Source organism: Salvelinus fontinalis, chromosome 19, assembly GCF_029448725.1.
Source record: "Salvelinus fontinalis isolate EN_2023a chromosome 19, ASM2944872v1, whole genome shotgun sequence".
Classification (NCBI taxonomy): Eukaryota; Metazoa; Chordata; class Actinopteri; order Salmoniformes; family Salmonidae; genus Salvelinus; species Salvelinus fontinalis.
Window position 1 is genome coordinate 34,261,249 of NC_074683.1, and position 21,867 is coordinate 34,283,115.

Below are 21,867 nucleotides of genomic sequence, written 5' to 3' on the forward strand. Positions count from 1 at the left end.
TTTTGAGGCAAGGCAGGCAAGGTTTTGAGCGGTCCTCAGGGACCTCCACCCCCTCTATATTATATGTAAACTTACTGGAAACCTTGTGGTACTGACTACATTCATTACACTTTTTTATTTCACGGACCCCTTGCAATTAGTCCATGGACTCCTGTTTGAGAACCCATGGTGTAGTTGATAGTTGTTCTTTTGTTTAGTAGTTTTCAGTACACTTACAAATGATTTATTGCATGTTATTTTATTTAAAATGGCATACTTTGTGCGACATACTTGTCCATAGCTGCTGTTTGAAGAGTTGAGACACTGAAGGATATTTTGTTTGATTTATTTGGGTTTTTCATTGAAGTAGTTATTTTGCTTTTAGAACTGTACTTATTTTAAGCTTTTTGTTCTTGCAAAGATATTGTAGACTCAGGCCAGGTGCACATATTTAATGACTATATAAATGTATCAGAAAAAGTCAAATTAAAAGGTCAATTCAATACGGAGACCAACTTTGTGATGGTTCTCAATGGAGATTCTTTTAGATGTGATCACACCATGTTCATTGTATTTATGAAAACTACACCCATACAGTGTACAGTACCATTGTCACCTACTGACCTTTCTTGATATTGCTGGTTGTAAGTACGAATACCTGCATACATACTGGACTGGTAAGGAGCACTGCTATAACTATTATTAGTAGTAGAATTATAATGATTTAAACATTTGAACAAGTTGGGAAAACCCTTCAGTTAACTACTGTACCTATCAATTATCCAGTTGTAGGAATTATGGTTCCTCAATATACATTTAACAACGTATGCTATGTGTTACAGCACTACTTTTGGTGTCCCCCTCAGGAATTGCTCTTGAGAAAATTTAATGTAATTGTCCCCTCCAAGGTTGATCTCAGATTTTCGCCCCTGGTCTGGCCGCTCTACAAAAACTGTTTTCGTGTTGTCATGATGGGGTATTGTGTGTAGATTGAGGATTTTAGAATAGGGCTGTAACGTGAATAAATATAAAAAGTTGAGAAGTCTAAATACTTTCCGACTGCATTGCATCCCTATCGGGCCTCTAGTTAGGAGTACTATTAGTGAGGGGAAATAATCTATATAAAAAGCACTGGGATGTTTGACATGCTAAAATAGACGTGGCTATTTGCCTTGTGAAATAAAAATACTTCCATAAAGGGCTAGAATACAAATAGTACAATGTAATTCAACCCTTGAGGCTACAGATTATATTTTAATTTGGCATTACAAAGTAATGTAGTGGAGGCCGATCTATTAGCACGTTAATCAAATGCAATGTTCTAGTTCTCATCACATATATTTATTATGCTTTCTTAGCTACCACACCCGTTGGTTTTTCAGAGGGTCTCGTTAATCACATTCCCAACTCGTTCTAGATATCTGCAACAAATATTTAATCAATTCCACAGCGCTATCTGCTGTTAATCGGTTGACATAATTGTGGACTACAAGTCCCATAAGCAAGCGTTCGTGCGTATGGACTACTACACTCATGCTAATTTAGTTCAGCGATGAGATTGAACGTTCTAGCACAGTTTCTAATACTTTAAGAATAGAAACGACTGGACAGGATTACAAAACGGAAAAAGCCAACATATTTTATTAAAATGCTTTGGTTTGAAGGCTCTATTCCAGCAGCCATCATCTCCGCCAAAGAACAGAGCTCCATCTTCGTCGTCGTAATAACAGGTATTGTTTTGTAGATTGCGGTAGCTAGCCAGCGCAGATTTGCTAGCAAACCAGTTGAGTTGAATGATTCGCTAATGTAGCTAGAAAACTGAGACCAAACGAGCTCTGTCATTGTCAGTAAACTAACTATGAATATCAACAACATGACGTAACGTTAGCCAACGGGTCGAAACGGAAAGGAATGACAGCTGTCAAATATCAGCTAACGTTAAATAATACGATTTAGCTAGTTAGTTAATTGTTAGCTAACTGGTTAGTTCTAGCCGCTAATGACAACCAAACTGTCTGGCTAGCTTGCTGACCCGTTTGTTTACATACAACAGAAACATAGATAGCGTTTGTCTCGTCATTATTCACCGTTCGTTCCTTGCCTAATTTCAGTAGAACCAGCGACTGTCATCACCAACATACTTGTCTTGTGGGCAGTGCGTGTGATGCGAATTATTCACCACTTCTGACACTATTGTCTTCTACCAGGCGACGATGAGGTGTCAGCACAAATGATGTCCAGTTGGGAGGACGACAGAGTGGCCGAGGTCTCCCATAACTGCTGTGTCGCAATCAAGGTGGATGCCAAGAGGTAGCCTATAATGCAATCCTACACTTGTGTGAATATGATACACACTGATTCCTTACATTATTTTCAAATGACGTTTGTAATACTAACATAAATGTTATGTCTTATGTTTAATGTTTTTTTCTTCTAGCGAGACATGCTCTCAGTTCTCTCAAATCTGTATCCTTCTCCAAAGGGTTTTTATTACCCCTATATTTGGACTGTTGTGTTTCTGATCCCTCAGTCATTGTTTTGTGTAGAAGATGTTGCATCTCTTCTAATACCTGTGATTATTCACCAACCATATTCTTTCAGACATATTCTAGACTATGCAATCAAGTCCAATCCCTTTTATTATTGTTATTATTATTATGTTTGTTTGCCCTTAACTTCCCCTTGAAGACCCGGTGGTGTGCATCCCATCCAGTTTCTTTATCGGAGAGAATGGAATCCCCCTGGAAGTTGTTGCCGGGAGTGTCTCTGCAGAGGAACTCATGAAAAGAATCGACAAAGTCAAACAGGTAAGACTTAAATAGAAAAGACAAACAATAACAGTAAATTGTTTCCAAGAGCGCTGAGGGTGTCACACTGAACATGCATCTCTTGTGCCTTACAGATGCACGCCCAGCAGATAGCAGGCGAGGGAGCGGAAGCAGGGACTCCCGTGGAGGCTTGCCCACCAGCCGTGGTAGCCTCAGAGCCAGCCCCAGCACAGCCCCCCTCACCCCCACTGGAGCTCCAGCCCAGCCACGCACCACCTGCAGCGCCACCCACATCTAAAGGTGTGTTTGTGTGTCAGACCACCGTGGACGATGCTGATTAATGATGGTTCACCACTGTAGTTTTGCTGCATAACAATGCAACAAAATACGAGCAGTTGCGCTATACAGAAATGTCATTCTGTGTGTGTTACTAGATACGCTACATGACTAAAATTATGTGGACAGCTGCTCGTCGAACATCTCATTCCAAAATCATGGGCATTAATATGGATTTGGGCCCCCCCTTTGCTGCTATAACAGCCTCCACTCTTCCACTATATGATGGAACATTGCTGCAGGGACTTGCTTCCATTCAGCCACAAGTATTTGTGAGGTCGGGCACTGATGTTGGGTGATTAAGCCTGGCTCGCAGTCGGTGTAATAATTCATACCGAATGTGTTTGATGGGGTTGAGGTCAGGCCTCTGTGCAGGCCAGTCAAGTTCTTCCACACGGATCTCGACAAACCATTGCTGTATGGACCTTTGTGCTGGGGACATTGTCATGCTGAAACAGGAAAGGGCCTTCCCCAAACTCTTGCCAAAAAGTTGGAAGCACAGAATCGTCTGGAATGTCATTGTATGCTGTAGCATTAAGATTCCCCTTCACTGGAACTAAGGGGCCTAGCCTGACCCATGAAAAACAGCCCCAGACCATTATTCCTCCTCTACCAAACTTTACAGTTGGCACTATGCATTGGGGCAGGTAGCGTTCTCCTGGCATCCGCCCAACCCAGATTCTTCTGTCGGACTGCCAGATGCTGAAACGTTTATTCATCAACCCAGAGAGTGCATTTTCACTGCTCTAGAGTCCAATTGCGGCGTGATTTACACCACTCCAGCCGAGGCTTGGCATTGTACATGATGATCTTAGGCTTGTGCTCGGCCATGGAAACCCATTTCATGAAGCTCCCGACGAAGACTTGTGCTGACGTTGCTTTCAGAGGCAGTTTGGAACTTGGTAGTGAGTGTTGCAACCGAGGACAGATGATTTTTATATGCTATGCGTTTCAGCACTCGGCGGTCCAGTTCTGTGAGCTTGTGTGGCCTACCACTTCGCGGCTGAGCCGTTGTTGCTCCTAGACGTTTCTACTTCACAATAACACCACTTAGAGTTGACCGGGGCAGCTCTAGCAGGGCAGAAATTTGATTAACTGACTTGTTGGAAGGAGGCCTCTATGACAGTGCCATGTTGAAAGTCACTGAGCTCTTCAGTAAGACCATTCTACTGCCAATGTTTGTCTATGGAGATGGCATGGCTGTGTGCTCGATTTTATACACCTGTCAGCATCAGGTGTGGCTGAAATAGCCGAATCCACTCATTTAAAGGGGTGTCCCCATACCTTTGTATATAGTGTCCTGTTGATATGAACAACAATGTGTAGACTTAGATAGAGACACTGACATGATTGCTGTTAATTGATACACTTGGTGTTTCTCAAAATGTATGCTAACGTGCTCCAAGCACGGGAGTGTTGGAGTATGGATTCAAATCAAAGTATGCAAAACAAAGCACGGAGGGCACTTCTTGAATGCGTACTCCGTTTGTACATATTTTGAAGTATGCATCAATGCAAGCTTCAACTGAAACTATGCACTTAAATCTGAAACAACCATGTAAAAAAATATTCTCCACACTCGTCCTCACAAGAACCATACTCAAGAGACCGGTGTCGAGGAATGCACGCGGCGCATCGAGCACGGTAGTATGCATATTGAGAAACACGCACTGATAATGATTTCTGTAATCCACTTGTGGTTCTGCTCAGAATCCCTGTCCAGGCCAGCAGAGGAAGGCGGAGCATCAGCCTCAGTGGTCGTCACCCCCGGGAAAGACAGGAGCGCATTGTCAGACGACGCATCAACCAGCTCTCAGCCTGACGGGGGCCTTGATGCTAAGGTGGAGAGGTAGGAAGGACACACAACGGAGGAGCAGGGATGGAGGGTTGAAATATGCTTTATCTTTTGAAACCTTCCCTTGTGTAGGTTAACAAAGAACCTGGAGGAGAGACGGGATCAGAAAAAGAAAGATGAGGAGGTAAAGAATACTGACACCTCGCTGGTGTCCCCTACTGACACCCGCCCTACTGACACCTCCGCTGGTGTCCCCTACTGACACCTCCGCTGGTGTCCCCTACTGACACCTCCGCTGGTGTCCCCTACTGACACCTCCGCTGGTGTCCCCTACTGACACCTCCGCTGGTGTCCCCTACTGACACCTCCGCTGGTGTCCCCTACTGACACCTCCGCTGGTGTCCCCTACTGACACCTCCCCAACTGACACCTCCTCTAGTGTCCCAACTGACACCTCCTCTAGTGTCCCAACTGACACCTCCTCTAGTGTCCCAACTGACACCTCCTCTAGTGTCCCAACTGACACCTCCTCTAGTGTCCCAACTGACACCTCCCCAACTGACACCTCCTCTAGTGTCCCAACTGACACCTCCTCTAGTGTCCCAACTGACACCTCCCCAACTGACACCTCCTCTAGTGTCCCAACTGACACCTCCTCTAGTGTCCCAACTGACACCTCCTCTAGTGTCCCAACTGACACCTTGCTGGTGTACCCTACTGGCACCTCCTCTACTGACACCTCCTCTACTGACACCTCCTCTACTGACACCTCCTCTACTGACACCTCTACTGACACCTCCTCTACTGACACCTCCTCTACTGACACCTCCTCTACTGACACCTCCGCTGGTGGCGACACCTACTGACACCTGCGCTGGTGGCGACACCTCCCCTACTGACACCTCGCCGGTGGCCCATACTGCTCTTTTAAAACTATAAAATGCACATTTTGGCTAATCTAAATGTGTATACATAGTATGGATGGCCTATTGATACTTGTGTGCGCCTGTATCTATTTCTGTGTGATGATGGTCAGGGCGAAATAAAGAAGGAGATGGAGAGAAGGAAGATGGGGAAGGAGATGCTGGACTTCAAGAGGAAGAACGAGGATGAGAAGACCAAGCGCATTATGGATGAGAGGAGCAGAGAGAAGGCAGAGGAGAAGGCTGCCAGGGAGCGTGTCAAAGCACAGATCGCCCTGGTAAACAAATGCATCAAACTCTCACCCCTCAGCTTCAAAACCCACCAGACTTTGAACTAAAATAATAATCCCTTGTTGGGCCTCTCTGATTAAACTTTCACTCATTAATAACTCCCTCTAGTGGCCTGAGTGAACACTGCAGGGTTTGGTGATGAAATAGACATTGTTTGTTGTGGTGGTGTGGAATGAGTATAGTGGCTGGCTGATGCAAGTTTGTCCCCACAGGACCGTGCTGACAGAGCTGCCCGCTATGCCAATAACCAGGAGGAGGTGGAGGCAGCCCGGCTGGCAGCACTGCAGGCCAGACAAGCAGAGGCGGAGGCCAAGAAGGAGATCGCACACAGGGAGAGGAGGTATAAAGCTACTTTAGTCACAGGAGAAAATGTAGATTCACTTTAAACAGTATTTTTATTTATTTTTTTACACCCAAGAAGTTCTATGTTGTATGTCACTACTAATATAATCATAGAATAATATTTTAAAAACTGTGTGTTATTTTCCTCTAGCGCCATAGCAAGAATACAGTTCCGTCTCCCAGATGGTTCTTTCTTCACCAGGCAGTTCTCCTCAGAGGCCAGACTGAATGAGGCTCGGCAGTTTGCTGTCAATGTAAGACTTGTCCCAACTCAAGTTAGACAAGTGAATATTAAGAACATGTTCATTCTCTCTGGTGGAATATGATATTAAATATCATGCCGGCTGTCACAAAAGAGTTTGTATTTCTCCTTTCAGGAAGTGGGAAATCGGTATGGCAACTTCTCCCTGGCGACTATGTTCCCTCGCAGGGAGTTTACGGCTGACGACCTGGGTAAGACTCTACTGGAGTTGGAGCTGACTCCCGGTGCCTCCATAGTCCTGCTGCCTGTGAGTGACTGGAAACCAAATACATCTCCCATTTTCCACTTTGTCATTTGTGAATTCACAACAAGACAGTGTCATAGTATCACTGCACAGTTAGATGTAGTCCTCGACCATGCATGTATGGTTGACTTTATGTAAGGTTTAGGTTTCTTTGTGTACATTGGTCTAGTTTCCCATGTTTGTTTTTTTTGCTTGTTTTCCCTGGTAAAATGACTACACTGAGTATAATGTGTTTTATATCCTTCCTAACCGCTTCCAGCAAACGGGACGGCCCAATAACACGGTGGTGCAGTCGTCCTCTGGAGGGGGTATCTGGGCTGTGTTGGGTACCATCCTCTACCCCCTGCTGGCTGTGTGGAGGTTCCTGAGCGGCTTCCTCTTCACCAGCCCCCCCACCCCCGGAGCAGCAGGCCCCAGAGGCCCAGCCCAGCAGCCCAACACTAACTCAGGCTCTGGTTCCTCCTCATCTGCTGAACCGAAGAGGTGAGGCCCCATCCAGCAGGCTCTTCGATGTACACTCTTATGTTTAGGAGTAGCTGAGATTGTTGTGATGGTACATTATGGTTAGGAGTTCAGGTGACAAGACTTTGCTACAATTACATTGTAATGGAATGATTAGACTCGTCCAGGGTAATCATTATCAGAGGTCATAACAGAAACATGCATTGTTGTTGTAACCAGAGGGCAAAGAATTCTGAGAATGAATCTAGGGGTTTGATTGAATAGTGTGGTTGTGTACGATTGGGTGTTCTAAAGCCTAATTGGTTTGTTTCACATCTTCAGAGAAACTCTTCGCAAACGCACACTGGAGAAGCAACCAGTAGACTTCAAACGAGACGGCAAAATCCACAGGCTACAGAATCACCAGGACAGTGAGGATGAAAATAACACTTGGAACGGAAACTCTACCCAGCAGATGTAGTGCAATAACACTCTCACCCTCCCTCCTCCCATCTCTCCATTTCCCCCCCTCCTGCTAATATTAGGGCTGTTTGTTTTATGTTTATCTTGTCTAAGCCTGTACTCTGCTCCTTCCCTGCATGGGTAGATGTAATCAAGTTTACCTCCTAACCGTTGGGCTTGAACAGAGAAGACCCCCTTTGTGTTGAAACTGTTACTTGATTCATTCAGCCTCTTACAGAATACAACCAGCCTGGGGGGGACCTTCAATATCCTGACATGTCTACTGTATGATGAAGGGCTGAGACAGGTGTTGATTGATGGCCTTGTCTAAATGAGAACTTTTGTGTTTTTTTTAACATTCAATAACCAGATAAAACGCTGTTTAATGATGTATGATATGAGGCCTCTGGTCTGGCAGAGGAGGCTGTGTGTGTAGCAGTGTTTAACCAAGGCTGTGGCCACTTGGTATAGACTACCTCCCTCGTTAGTAGAATGTGTTTCCACTACCAGTTGAACATGGGAAACCTCTGTACTGCTCTCATTTAACTATGGGAATAAAAATACATGTTTTTCAATAAACAATCATAAATCAAGCCTTACCGTAATACTTTTTTTGGTTTGCAATGTCATCTAATGAGCTGTGAGACAATCAGGTCTTTATTGGTTCAGATGTGCAAAATACAATTGATTTGAGATTCTTGCTTTATAAAATGGTAATTATGACCTAAAGTTGTGTGTATATATCACAGGATAGTGATTAATTTACGTCTGTCCCTAATTTCACCCTGTTATCGGAACTCTCTTTATAATATGGTCAAACTATTTATTTTCAAAAGAAAGTCAAATCAGGTGAGCTGGTTCTACTGTTTTAGGTCCTTTCTGGTAGAAAACTGAGCAGGTCGGGCATAATACGTCTACCCTGTTACCCAGAGACTGGCTAGAAATGTAAGCTTGCATTCAATTGCCCCTCCGTTGAACACAAGCTTCCATTTTCATGGCTGATTTAAGATTACTATAGTCTTTTATTTAACCCCTTGAAATGGGGAAAAAAACTTTGAACATGCATGTGCTCTTATGATCATGTTACAATTAGGTGACGTTACACTTCTCAAAAGGCACTGAATTGGTGGAACGACTCAGCTAACATTGTCATGATAATTTAAAAAACAAACTACACATAGCCATTGAGGCTGTATACAAGAATAGTATTTTTGTTGTCTGTCTTCTCTATATACAGTTGAAGTCGGAAGTTTACATACCCTTAGTTTGGAGTCATTAACTTGTTTTTCAACCACTCCACAAATTTCTTATTAACAAACTATAGTTTTGGCAAGTCGGTTAGGACATCTACTTTTTTCATGACACAATTGTCCACAGATTATTTCACTATCACAATTCCAGTGGGTCAGAAGTTTACATACACTAAATTGACTGCCTATAAACAGCTTGGAAAATTCCAGATTATGTCATGGCTTTAGAAGCTTCTGATAGGCTAATTGACATCATTTGAGTCAATTGAAGGTGTACCTGTGGATGTATTTCAAAACCTACGTTCAAATTCAGTGCCTCTTTGCTTGAAATCATGGGAAAATCAAAATAAATCAGCCAAGACCTCAGATTTTTTTTTTTAGACCTCCTCCAGTCTGGTTCATCCTTGGGAGCAATTTCCAAACACCTGAAGGTACCACATTCATCTGTACAAACAATAGTACGCAAGTATTGGGACCACGCAGCCGTCATACCGCTCAGGAAGGAGACCCGTTCTGTCTCCTAGAGATTAACGTACTTTGGTGCGAAATGTGCAAATCAATCCCAGAACAAAAGCAAAGGACCTTGTGAAGATGCTGGAGGAAACAGGTACAAAAGTATCTATCCACAGTAAAAATGAGTTCTATATCAACATAACCTGACTATATTGACATAAGGCCCCTCAGCAAGGAAGAAGCCACTGCTCCAAAACCGCCATAAAAAAAAGACAGACTACGGTTTGCAACTGCACATGGGGACAAAGATCGTACTTTTTGGAGAAATGTCCTCTGGTCTGATGAAACAAAAATAGAACTGTTTGGCCATAATGACCATTGTTATGTTTGGAGGAAAAAAGGGGATGCTTGCAAGCCAAAGAACACCATCCCAATCTTGAAGCACGAGGGTGGCAGCATCATGATGCGGGGGTGCTTTGGTGCAGGAGGGACTGGTGCACTTCACAAAATAGATGGCATCATGAGGTAGGGAAATTATGTAGATATATTGAAGCAACATCTCAAGACATCGGCCAGGAAGTTAAAGCTTGATCGCAAATGGGTCTTCCAAATGGACAATGACCCCAAACATACTTCCGAAGTTGTGCAAAATGGCTTTAGAACAACAAAGTCAAGGTATTGGAGTGGCCATCACAAAGCCCTGACCTCAATCCCATAGAAAATTTGTAGGCAGCACTGAAAAAGCGTGTGCGAGCAAGGAGGCCTACAAACATGACTCAGTTACACCAGCTCTGTCAGGAAGAATGGGCCAAAATTCACCCAACTTATTGTGGGAAGCTTGTGGAAGGCTACCTGAAACGTTTGACCCAAGTTAAACAATTTAAAGGCCATACACTCAATTAGTATTTAGTAGCATGTAAACTTCTGACCCACTAGGAATGTGATGAAAGCTAAAATAAATAATTCTCTACTATTATTCTGACATTTCACATTCTTAAAATAAAGTGGTGATCCTAACTGACCTAAGACAGGGAATTTTTACTACGATTAAATGTCAGGAATTGTGAAAAACTATGTTTAAATGTATTTGGCTAAAGTGTATGTAAACTTCTGACTTCAACTATAACTTATTTTAATATCTTATGTTCTTATCTGTACTTTGTCATGTATTTGTACGTTTTATGTGGATCCCAGGAAGAGTAGCTGCTGCATGTGCAGTAGCTAATGGCGATTCTAATAAACTAAACATGTCACAGCTTCTCTGTGCCAAACTAAAACGCAGAATTTCCCACCTTCGACCTGGTTAAAGAGCCTCATACGTAGGAAAATATCAATACTCTACTTTAAGGCATTAGGTCTACTTGCCTCCTAAGTATTTGACAAGTTTTTAATTGTTGTTTCAGTCCTTAAAATAAGATTTCCATCTCTCAGATGGTCTTGAAGCTGATGAGGTAGTCTGGATAGGCACCTGCATCACAGAACACCACATAGATAAGCGGATTCTGCAGATTATTGACGGCACAGTCATGTAACCCCAGGCGGAGGTCAGCGGGGTTCAGGAGGTTTGGCTCCTTCATGCCTTGCACCCCCAGGCAGGGTGAACCCACCAGCACCCTGGCACGGTACATGTACTTCAGCCCACTGGCATCTGGTTTGGAGTATGCATCCTGGCACGAGTACCACATCTCTTTGGCAAAGTAAGTTCCGTCGCCGTATGCAGTAGCTAAGAGGAAAACAGATTCAAGGTTAATTAAACACTGAATGAAAATGGAGGGCTTCATCTTCAGGAATCTAGTCAAACCACAAGACTGTTTTTGCTGTGATAAGAACTTTAAATTGTTTGCTAAACCTTTGATTAAGCTCCTCCTAAGAGCACTGTCAGTATCTACCTGAAGAGAGCAGTAACGAGGCTATAGATTGTTCCGTACCGTTTCTCCCACAGAAGCTCCTGTTGAAACCACAGGTGTTGATTTTCTGACAGATGTCTTTGGTTGTTCCGTGGTAAAGGTTCAGCTCGTTCTTGTTTTTGGGATACTTCTTATCCATCGCCTGTTTTTTCACTGCGTACCTCTGCCACTGGTCTTTGCTCTGAATCCTCTGGATCTGTCAGTGGTAATTGAGAAAAACAACATTTTTCTTCTGGTTATATATGTAATCTATACATCACAACAGTAACACCTCACTGAAAGCGCGAACCACTGCTTTTAATCAGGGCAAGACGACTGCAAACATGACCGAATACAAACAGTGTAGCTATTCCCTCCGCAAGGCAATCAAACAAGCTAAGCGTCAGTATAGAGACAAAGTAGAGTCGCAATTCAACGGCTCAGACACGAGAGGTATGTGGCAGGGTCTACAGTCTATCACGGACTACAAAAAGAAAACCAGCCCCGTCGCGGACCAGGATGTCCTTCTCCCAGACAAACTAAACAACTTCTTTGCTCGCTTTGAGGACAATACAGTACCAACGACACGGCCCGCTACCAAAACCTGCAGACTCTCCTTCACCGCAGCCAACATGACTAAAGCATTTAAATGTGTTAACCCTCGCAAGGCTGCCGCCCCAGACGGCATCCCTAGCCGCGTCCTCAGAGCATGCGCAGACCAGCTGGCTGGTGTGTTACGGACATATTCAATCTATCCTTATCCCAGTCTGCTGTTCCCACATGCTTCAAGAGGGCCACCATTGTTCCTGTTCCCAAGAAAGTGAAGGTAACTGAGCTAAATGACTATTGCCCCGTAGCACTCACCTCCGTCATCATGAAGTGCTTTGAGAGACTAGTCAAGGATCATATCACCTTCACCCTACCTGACACCCTAGACCCACTCCAATTTGCTTACCGTCCCAATAGGTCCACAGACGACGCAATCACACTGCACACTGCCCTAACCCATCTGGACAAGAGGAATACCTATGTAAGAATGCTGTTCATCGACTACAGCTCAGCATTTAACACCATAGTACCCTCCAAACTTGTCATTAAGCTCGAGACCCTGGGTCTTGACCCCGCCCTGTGCAACTGACTTCCTGACGGGCCTCCCCCCAGGTGGTGAGGGTAGGAAACAACATCTCCACCCAGCTGATCCTCAACACTGGGGCCCCACAAGGGTGCGTTCTCAGCCCTCTCCTGTACTTCCTGTTCACCCATGACTGCGTGGCCATGCACGCCTCCAACTCAATCATCAAGTTTGCAGACGGCACTGCAGTGGTAGGCTTGATTACCAACAACGACGAGACGGCCTACAGGGAGGAGGTGAGGGCCACGCAGTCATGGGTGAACAGGAAGTACAGGAGAGGGCTGAGAACGCACCCTTGGTGAGTGTGGTATCAGGAAAATAACCTCACACTCAATGTCAACAAAACAAAGGAGATGATCGTGGACTTCAGGAAACAGCAGAGGGAGCATCCCCCTATCCACATCGACAGGACAGTAGTGGAGAAGGTGGAACGTTTTAAGTTCCTCGGCGTACACATCACGGACAAACTGAAACGGTCCACCCACACAGACAGCGTGGTGAAGAAGGCGCAACAGCGCCTCTTCAACCTCTGGAGGCTGAAAAAATTCAGCTTGTCACCAAAATCACTCACAAACTTTTACAGATGCACAATCGAGAGCATCCTGTTGGGCTGTATCACCGCCTGGTACGGCAATTGCTCCGCCCACAACCGTAAGGCTCTCCAGAGGGTAGTGAGGTCTGCACAACGCATCACCGGGGGCAAACTACCTGCCCTCCAGGACACCTACACCACCCGATGTCACAGGAAGGCCAAAAAGATCATCAAGGACAACAACCACCCGAGCCACTGCCTGTTCACCCCGCTATCATCCAGAGGGTGAGGTCAGTACAGGTGCATCAAAGCTGGGACATATTCTTATTCATTCCTTTACACTTGTGTATATAAGGTAGTTGATGTGAAATTGTTAGATTACTTGTTAGATATTACTGCACGGTCGGAACTAGAAGCACAAGCATTTATCTACACTCGCATTAACATCTGCTAACCATGTGTATGTGACAAATAAAATGTGATTTGATTTACCTGGACAATTTGAATGGTTGGCTGCGTATTAGTACTTGGGTTCTTGCTGGTTGCAATGAACTCATTCTCAATTCTCTGGTACTCTCCTGAATTGGGAGCCAGTGTGACGATCTCCAGATCCTTGCCCTCCATTCTAGTCCAGCTCTGTGGGAACTGAATGACGGCTGAAAAACAGAAAATAATTGAACAGATCATCAATGTAAAAACACGACCATGAGCGTTATCACCGAAGTTTGACAGGAAAATTCTCTTAATATTCTGTATTGGACACTGTATAAAACTATACATTTGTATGAACTAAAAACTATACTTTCATATAAAACCTTTTCCTAAACATTAAAACCGAGGCATTACCTGTTTCAGAGTCCGCCACAAGGCTCCTTTTGACCCTGGTGATGGTCCCTTTGCTGTCGGTCTGCTGCATGTCCTTCAGGTCCACAGTGAATGTCTCCCCCTGGTGGTTATATTTAAAACGCTTCTCTTTCCTGTGGAAGGCCAGCTCCAGATCATAGCTTAGACTACAGTCCAGCTCTCCCCAGGTCTCTCCCTCCCCCGCTTCCCAGCGCACCGTCTCCCTCAGCCTCTTCTCCTCTCCCTCCCGGCTCTCCCTGTCCCTTGCCCCCTGCAGATAGTCCTTAATCTGGAGGACGGCGGAGAGAACGTCGTCTTTCTTCCCAGAGATGGTCATCTTGTCTGGGGATGCCACCAGGACATGGACCTGGTTCTTCTGGCTCAGAGCCACGATGGCCTCCTTCTGGGCTTCCAGGAGCAGGGGCAGGTGGCTGGAGAGAAGGTCCTGGCTAATGCACTCCTCAGAGATCAGCTCGTCCAGGAGTTTCTTCACCTTGGTCAGGCTGGCAGGGGAGGGCCCATACACCACAGCCTCCATACCGGGGAAGACCACGGCTGCTGTGGCACTGGCCAAAAACAGGGCTGGTTTGGTAGGGGTGGGCTGGGTTGGTCTGGTTGTTTTGGCAGTTTTTGATAACTTTTGGGCTATGGGAGTGAATTAAAAAACAAAGAGTGCTGTGAGGAACCTTACAAGACTTTCAAAAATAACAACATTGTATGCTTTGGTTTTGTATTAATGAAACAGAAAAAGAACATGATCTAATTCTGTATACAGCCAAATTCTTAAAGGTATATTGATGATTAAAGTGCCACTCCCACCTCCTTAGAACCTCATTTATCCACCGGATTGACTAAACAAAAGGCACATATTTTTGTGCCCTTAAGTGTGTTTACTTTACTGTGGGACTTTAAGTTAAAGGTTGCAGCTTCAACTCTGGTCTTAAAACCCTGACACCTACCTGCAGGCTTGGGGATCACATTCTTGAACCTTTTCATAACCTCCTCAAAGTCCTTTATCATCTTGGCTTGGAATATAACAATGTGAATCGTTGTAACTGACGGAGTTCTGATGCTTATCAGTAAATCAGCTATTGCGGCTATCATTGCATTCCCGACCTGCACTGCTCCCAAGTTACCAGCACCTGTACAAGGCCACAAACAATACCACATCTGTTAGAACAGACACTTGTGTCTTTAGTGTCCAGTGTATTTATTTGTTATATCTTCATACAGTACATGGACAGCAAATAATACACGTCACTGTAAGGTTTTCAACAATAATACTAGATTGTTATTATGCCTACCTGTTCCGAGCGCTGGGAAAGAGACCGATTCTATTTTCTCGTCTTCACACATCTTTAACACTTTAAGCATGGAGCTGGTGATCTCCTTCTCCTTGGTCTGTCCCACCATGTGGATGATGTGCTTGGTCTTAAGATTCCCAGGCTTGGTCATGACAACACCATCACTGGGTTGGGTCCCTGGGATAAGAAAGGAAAAAAAAGGATTAGCAAGTCGTTTTTTACTGTGTTAGAATGAATGTATATTAGGGCAGTTTACGATTCGATACGTATCTAGAGCTCCGATACAATACAGGAATAGATTTGTTTGATTAGGGGAACGAATTGATGCGCTTTGGTTTCAATTTGACTCACGTTATTGTTGTTGTTGCATGAACACATTCATTTTCCATTTGAAATTAAAATCTGCTGCTGATGGGAGCTCAGGAGTTGGGCCTCTCTGAGCTGGATCTGTCTGAGATGACATCTCTGAGTGGCCCTCTGTTAGTGTCTGTCAATGGTGTGTATAGGCAACTAAGCTGAGCCATTGGTCAGACTAAGTGAACAAGTACCACCCCACTATCAGATTAGAGTATTTGTTATTTTATTAGGATCCCTATGAGCTGTTGTGAAAGCAGCAGCTACTCTTCCAGGGGTCCACACAAAACATGAAATAATACAGAACATTAATAGACAAGGACAGCTCAAGGACAGAACTACATACATTTGAAAACGGCACTCGTAGCCTACATATCAATACATACACACAAATATCTAGGTTAAAGAGGGGAGAGGCGTTGTGCAGTGAGGAGTTGCTTTCTCTGTTGTTGTTTTTTAAAAGCAGGTTTGCTGTTCATTTGAGCAATATGAGATGGGAGTTCCATGCAATAATGGCTCTATACAGTGCCTTCGGAAATTATTCAGATCCCTTGACTTTTTATTTATTTAACATTTATTTATGTTAGTCTTATTCTAAAACGGATTAAATAAAATAAAAATCCTCAGCAAATCTACATACAATAAACCCATAATGACACAGTGAAAAGTATTTTTGGAAATGTTTGCAAATTTATTGAAAACAAAAAACAGATATACCTTATTTACATGAGTATTCAGACCCTTTGCTATGAGACTCGAAATTGAGTCTCCTGTATCCTGTTTCCATCGATCATCCTTAAGATGTTTCTACAACTTGATTGGATTCCACCTGTGGTAAATGCAATTGATTGGAGGTGATTTGGAAAGGCACACCTGTCTATATAAGGTCCCACAGTTGGCAGTTCATGTCAGAGCAAAAACCAAGCTATGAGGTCGAAGGAAATGTCTGTAGAGCTCCAAGATAGGATTGTGTTGAGGCACAGATCTGGGGAAGGGTACCAAAGCATTTCTGCAGCCTCTATGGAGATGGGAGAACCTTCCAGAAGGACAACCATCTCTGCAGTACTCCACCAATCAGGCCTTTATGGTAGAGTGGCCAGATGGAAGCCACTCTTCAGTAAAAGGCACATGACAACCCGCTTGGAGTTTGCCAAAAGGCACTTAAAAAAAACTCAGACCATGACAAACAGTATTCTCTGGTCTGATGAAACCTCTGGGCGAAGGTTCAACCTTCCAACAGGACAACGTGGGAGTGACTTCAGGACAAGTCTCTGAATGTCCTTGAGGGCCCAGCCAGAGCCCGGGCTTGAACCCGATCAAACATCTCTGAAGAGACCTGAAAATAGCTGTGCAGCAACGCTCCCCATCCAACCTGACAGAACTTGAGAGGATCTGCAGAGAAGAATGGGAGAAACTCCCTAAATGCAGGTGTGCCAAGCTTGTAGTGTCATACCCAAGAAGACTCGAGGCTGTAATCGCTGACAAAGGTGATTCAACAAAGTACTGAGTAAAGGGTCTGAATACTTACATAAATTGGATATTTCCGTTTTTAATTTTTAATAAACTAGCAAACATTTCTAAAAACCTGTTTTTGCTTTGTCATTATGGGCTGTTGTGTGTAGATTGAGGGGAAAAAACGATTTAATACATTTTATAATTAGGCTGTAACCTAACAAAATGTGGAAAGTCAAGGGGTCTGAATACTTTCCTTAAGGCAAAGTATAATGCTGTATGCTTTCTTGATTTTGTTCTGGATTTGGGGACTGTGAAAAGACCGCTGATGGCACATCTAGTGAGGTAATTTTCAACACATTGTTTCTTATAAAAGGAAGATGTCCTGCAGTCAATCTCTCCTCAACTCTTAGCCAAGAGAGACTGGCATGCATAGTATTTATATTAGCCCTCTGATTGCAATGAAGAGCAAGACGTGCTGCTCTGTTCTGGTTCAGCTACAACTTCACTAGCTAGGTATTTCTTTGCAGCACTTGACCACATGACTGGACAATAATTAAGATAAGACAACTTTTTGGAGTGTGTTGTCAAAAAAGCAAAGCATCTCTTTATTATGGACAGACTTCTCCCCATCTTTGCAACCATTGAATCTATGTTTTGACCATGACAGTTTACAATCTAAGGTAACAAGTCATTTAGTCAACTTGTTCAACAGCCATTCCGTTCATTACCAGATTAAGCTGCGGTCTAGTGTTTAGGGAATGATTTGTATCAAAAACAATGCTCTTAGTATAAGAGATGTTCAGGACCAGTTTATTATTGCCCACCCATTTCAAAACTGACTGCAACTCCTTGTTAAGAGTTTCAGTGACTTCATTAGCTGTGGTTGCTGACACGTATATGGTTGAATCATCAGCATTCATGGACACACAGGCTTTGTTTAATGCCAGTGGCAGGTCATTGGTAAAAATAGAAAAGAGTAGAGGGCCTAGAAAGCTGCCCTGCGGTACACCACACTTTACATGTTTGACATTAGAGGCTTCCATTAAAGAGAACCACCTGAGTTCTATTAGATAGATAGCTCTGAATCCACGGTATGTCAGAGGTTGAAAAGCCATAACACATAAATTTTTTCAACAACAGGTCATGGTCAATAATATCAAAGGCTGCACTGAAATCCAACAATACAGTTCCCACAACCATCTTATTATCAATCTTTCAACCAATCATCAGTCATTTGTCAGTGCAGTATATGTTGAGTTCCCTTCTCTATAAGCATGCCGAAAGTCAATTTGTTTGCAGAGAAATAGCATTGTATTTGGTCAAACACAATTTTTCCAACAGTTTGCTAAGAGCTGTGTTGGGTTCTGACAATATGAAATGTTACTTATTCATGTGTCAGGGAAAAATTACATACTTACCTGACTTGTTTGATATTAATAGTAAACGGTTATATATTTAACCAAGCGTAAGACTGGCCTGCTAATGCTGAGTTTTTATGGTGTCCACTCTAGCTTCCTGCAGTTAGACTGGGCATCTGGTAAAGGAAATGGGTTTTGCTAAGGATAGCTTGAGCTGACAATGACTTGGTGATAAAATTCTAAAAGCTGGCATTCTATAGACAAGATGTGGTGTGTGTGACCCGAGGTAGAGATAGCCTGGAAGAGTTTAGAACAATGTCTCATTGTCTCATTTTTCTTGCATCTGGGAAACTAAGCCGGGTTGGAAGTAAAACAACATCCTGTGCAGATAACCAGGAGATGGACCAAGGTGGCTTATGGGAAGGGTAGAAATGACTGACTGAGCATTTAGGGCCTATATAAGATGTTTTTTCATTATCAGTTAAGCTCTCGGCAACACAACCTAGAGTGTGCGCTCGACGGTTTCATTATTGCAATAATTAATCGATGTTGAATATAAGATGATTGCTTGAATAATTGTCCAAGTCTCTCTCAGTCCTGAAATTTCCACTACACATGTCACTGATGGAGTGCTAAGTTTGAGGGTCTACAACAGAAATTAAGGGTTACAGGAGGAAGGTATATAGTGGATGCAGCTTAGCCTGTCTAGGACAGGGGTTTCTCTAGCGCCACTCCTCCCACATTCCACTGAAAAGGCAGAGCGCGAAATTCCAAAAATATGTTTTAGAAATATTTAACTTTCACACATTAACAAGTCCAATACAGCAAATGAAAGATAAACATCTTGTGAATCCAGTCAACATGTCCGTTTTTTAAAATGTTTTACAGCGAAAACACCACGTATATTTATGTTAGCTCACCACCAAATACCAACCAAACTAACCAAGAAACAACTTCATCAGATGACAGTCTTATAATGTACATGTTATACAATAAATCTATGTTTTGTTCGAAAAATGTGCATATTTGAGGTATAAATCAGTTTTACATTGCAGCTACCATCACAGCTACCATCAGAAATAGCACCGAAGCAGCCAGAGTAATTATAGAGACCAACGTGAAATACCTAAAAACTCATCATAAAACATTTCTGAAAAATACATGGTGTACAGCAAATGAAAGACAAACATCTTGTGAATCCAGACAATATTATCCGATTTTTTAAGTGTTTTACAGCGAAAACACAATATAGCATTATATTAGCTTACTACATTAGCCTACCACACAACCCCATTCATTCAACGCAACGTTAGCGATGGCGAATAAACTAGCAAAAGTTATACATTTTTTCACTGACCTTCATAAACTTCATCAGATGACAGTCCTATAACATCATATTACACAATACATATATGGTTTGTTCGAAAATGTGCATATTTAGAGCTGAAATCCGTGGTTATACATTGTGAAAACGTAGCATCTTTTTCCCAGAATGTCCGGATATATTTCTGACACTCACCTATTCTGACCAAATAACTATTCATAAACTTTACTAAAAAATACATGTTGTATAGGAAATGATAGATAAACTAGTTCTTAATGCAATCGCCGTGTTAGAATTCTAAACATAACTTCAGTACGACATGCAGCTTAAGTTATAGCGAGAGAGCGCCCAAAATCTGGGCACAAACCAATAGTAAACATGTTCGACAGATATATGAAATAACATCATAAATGGGTCCTACTTTTGATGATCTTCCATCAGAATGTTGTACAAAGGGGTCCTTCGTCCAGAACAATCGTTGTTTGGTTTTAGAATGGCCTTTTTCCCTCTCGAATTTGCAAGCAAAACTAGCCAAGTGGCGCTAAGCTGTCTATCGTCACCAAACGCAGAGAACGCAACACCCCTAAACTCCCGAAAAAATTTCAATAATCGGATAAAACTATATTGAAAAAACATACTTTACGATGATATTATCACATTTATCAAATAAAATCAAAGCCGGAGATATTAGACGTCTATAGCGAATGCTTTTCAGAAGCCAATACTGAATACCTTTATGCGTCTTCCTGAACAAAGGAATTCGGGGTCATGTCATTCCAAGCTCTCTCTTTTGACCATAGAAATACCTAGAAACCCCATTTCACCTCTCACAGCCTATTGACATCTAGTGGAAGGCGTATGAAGTGCATGTATAGTCATAAACTTCAAGCAAATTGATAGGGAGGCCCTGGAACAGAGCTTCGATTTCAGATTTTTCACTTTCTGACAGGAAGTTTGCTCCAAAATGAGTTCTGTTTTACTCACAGATATAATTCAAACGGTTTTAGAAACTTGAGAGTGTTTTCTATCCAATAGTAATAATAATATGCATATTGTACGAGCAAGAATAGAGTACGAGGCCGTTTAAATTGGGCACGATTTTTCCCCAAAGTGAAAATAGCACCCTCTATCCTCAACTTGGAATGTGTTGAGTGCAGGGAAGCGGTTACATGTGGCAGGCATTGATAAGGGGAGACGGGTGGAGATCTTAGAAACTAACAAATGTCACTGTGGGAGAGAGGGTAATGTATAACATTCACAGTATGTCAGGATATGTTATTGTTAGCCATCAGGGATCCTCTGGGAGGAGAAGAGACACAGTCTGGTATCAATAACCATGACAGCCTTGAGTTGGGGAGGAGTGAGCACTTTGGTGTAGAGGTCAGGTTAGATGAAGTGAGGAAGAACAGATATCACTAAGGTTCTGTCTAGCAGCAGAGATGCATTGACTGTTCGGTTGTGGAGGAGTGGACTCAGCCTAGGAGAAAGGGTTAAATATCAGTGCTTGTGTGAAATGTTTTTTTTTGTCTGAATACAGCTGTGTCGACCCTTTGAGAAGAATTAAACTAGGTTAAGCTTCTCTAGTGTCTGCGAGTTATTTACTCTGAGAAATAAGAACCTAACAGCTGGCAACAAGCTGATAGGTCTGCTGTTAGAGCCAGTAAAGGCCACTTTACCACTCTTGGGTAACGGAATGACTTTGGCTTCCCTCCAGGCATGAGGACAAACAACTTCCTCTAGACTCAGGTTAACGATATGACAGACAGGAGTCAGTGACCATCCTCAGTAGCTCTCCTTCAGATCATGACTCCATTTTGCTCCTTCCTTCCTATAGGCAGAAACTCAAAACAGGAAGCACCCATGCTAAGGTCTATTCAAAGCTGGTCTGACCAATTGGAATCCATGCTTCAAGATTATTTTGTTCCGGGTAGCCTCTGAGAATAACATTGACGTATAGACAGACACGGTGATTGAGTTCATCAGGAAGTGTATAGGGGATGTTGTTCCCACTGTGACTATTAAAACCTACCCAAACCAGAAACCGTGGATAGATGGCAGCAGACGCGCAAAACTGAAAGCATGAACCACTGCCTTTAACCATGGCAAGGTGACTGGGAATATGGTTGAATACAA

General features: G+C 43.2%; 2 protein-coding genes across 3 annotated transcripts in view; one reads left to right on the top strand and one right to left on the bottom strand.

Moving 5' to 3' along the window:
- The first annotated feature begins 1,483 nt into the window (after positions 1-1,483).
- Positions 1,484-8,436, top strand: LOC129816655 (UBX domain-containing protein 4-like). Of its 2 annotated transcripts, none has more exons than XM_055871403.1 (13): positions 1,484-1,709; positions 2,187-2,289; positions 2,417-2,445; positions 2,668-2,786; positions 2,882-3,047; positions 4,794-4,932; positions 5,011-5,062; positions 5,915-6,079; positions 6,305-6,432; positions 6,586-6,688; positions 6,812-6,943; positions 7,200-7,423; positions 7,724-8,436. In XM_055871403.1, exons 1-13 carry the CDS (start codon positions 1,628-1,630, stop codon positions 7,860-7,862), a joined length of 1,581 nt encoding a protein of 526 aa, XP_055727378.1. In that variant the 5' UTR covers positions 1,484-1,627; the 3' UTR covers positions 7,863-8,436. The 2 variants fall into 2 exon arrangements, with proteins under 2 accessions (XP_055727378.1, XP_055727379.1); XM_055871404.1 differs by having other exon boundaries at positions 5,927-6,079.
- A 46-nt stretch (positions 8,437-8,482) lies between these two features.
- Positions 8,483-21,867, bottom strand: part of parp14rs3 (poly(ADP-ribose) polymerase family member 14-related sequence 3) — a 38,732-nt gene continuing 25,347 nt past the window's right edge. The window contains exons 21-26 of the mRNA XM_055871402.1: positions 15,244-15,420; positions 14,899-15,081; positions 13,943-14,584; positions 13,589-13,752; positions 11,475-11,649; positions 8,483-11,269 (exon numbers count right to left, since the gene is read on the bottom strand). Coding sequence (XP_055727377.1) covers positions 10,974-11,269; positions 11,475-11,649; positions 13,589-13,752; positions 13,943-14,584; positions 14,899-15,081; positions 15,244-15,420 — 1,637 coding nt within the window. The 3' untranslated portion in view covers positions 8,483-10,973. The remainder of the gene's footprint in view (positions 11,270-11,474; positions 11,650-13,588; positions 13,753-13,942; positions 14,585-14,898; positions 15,082-15,243; positions 15,421-21,867) is intronic.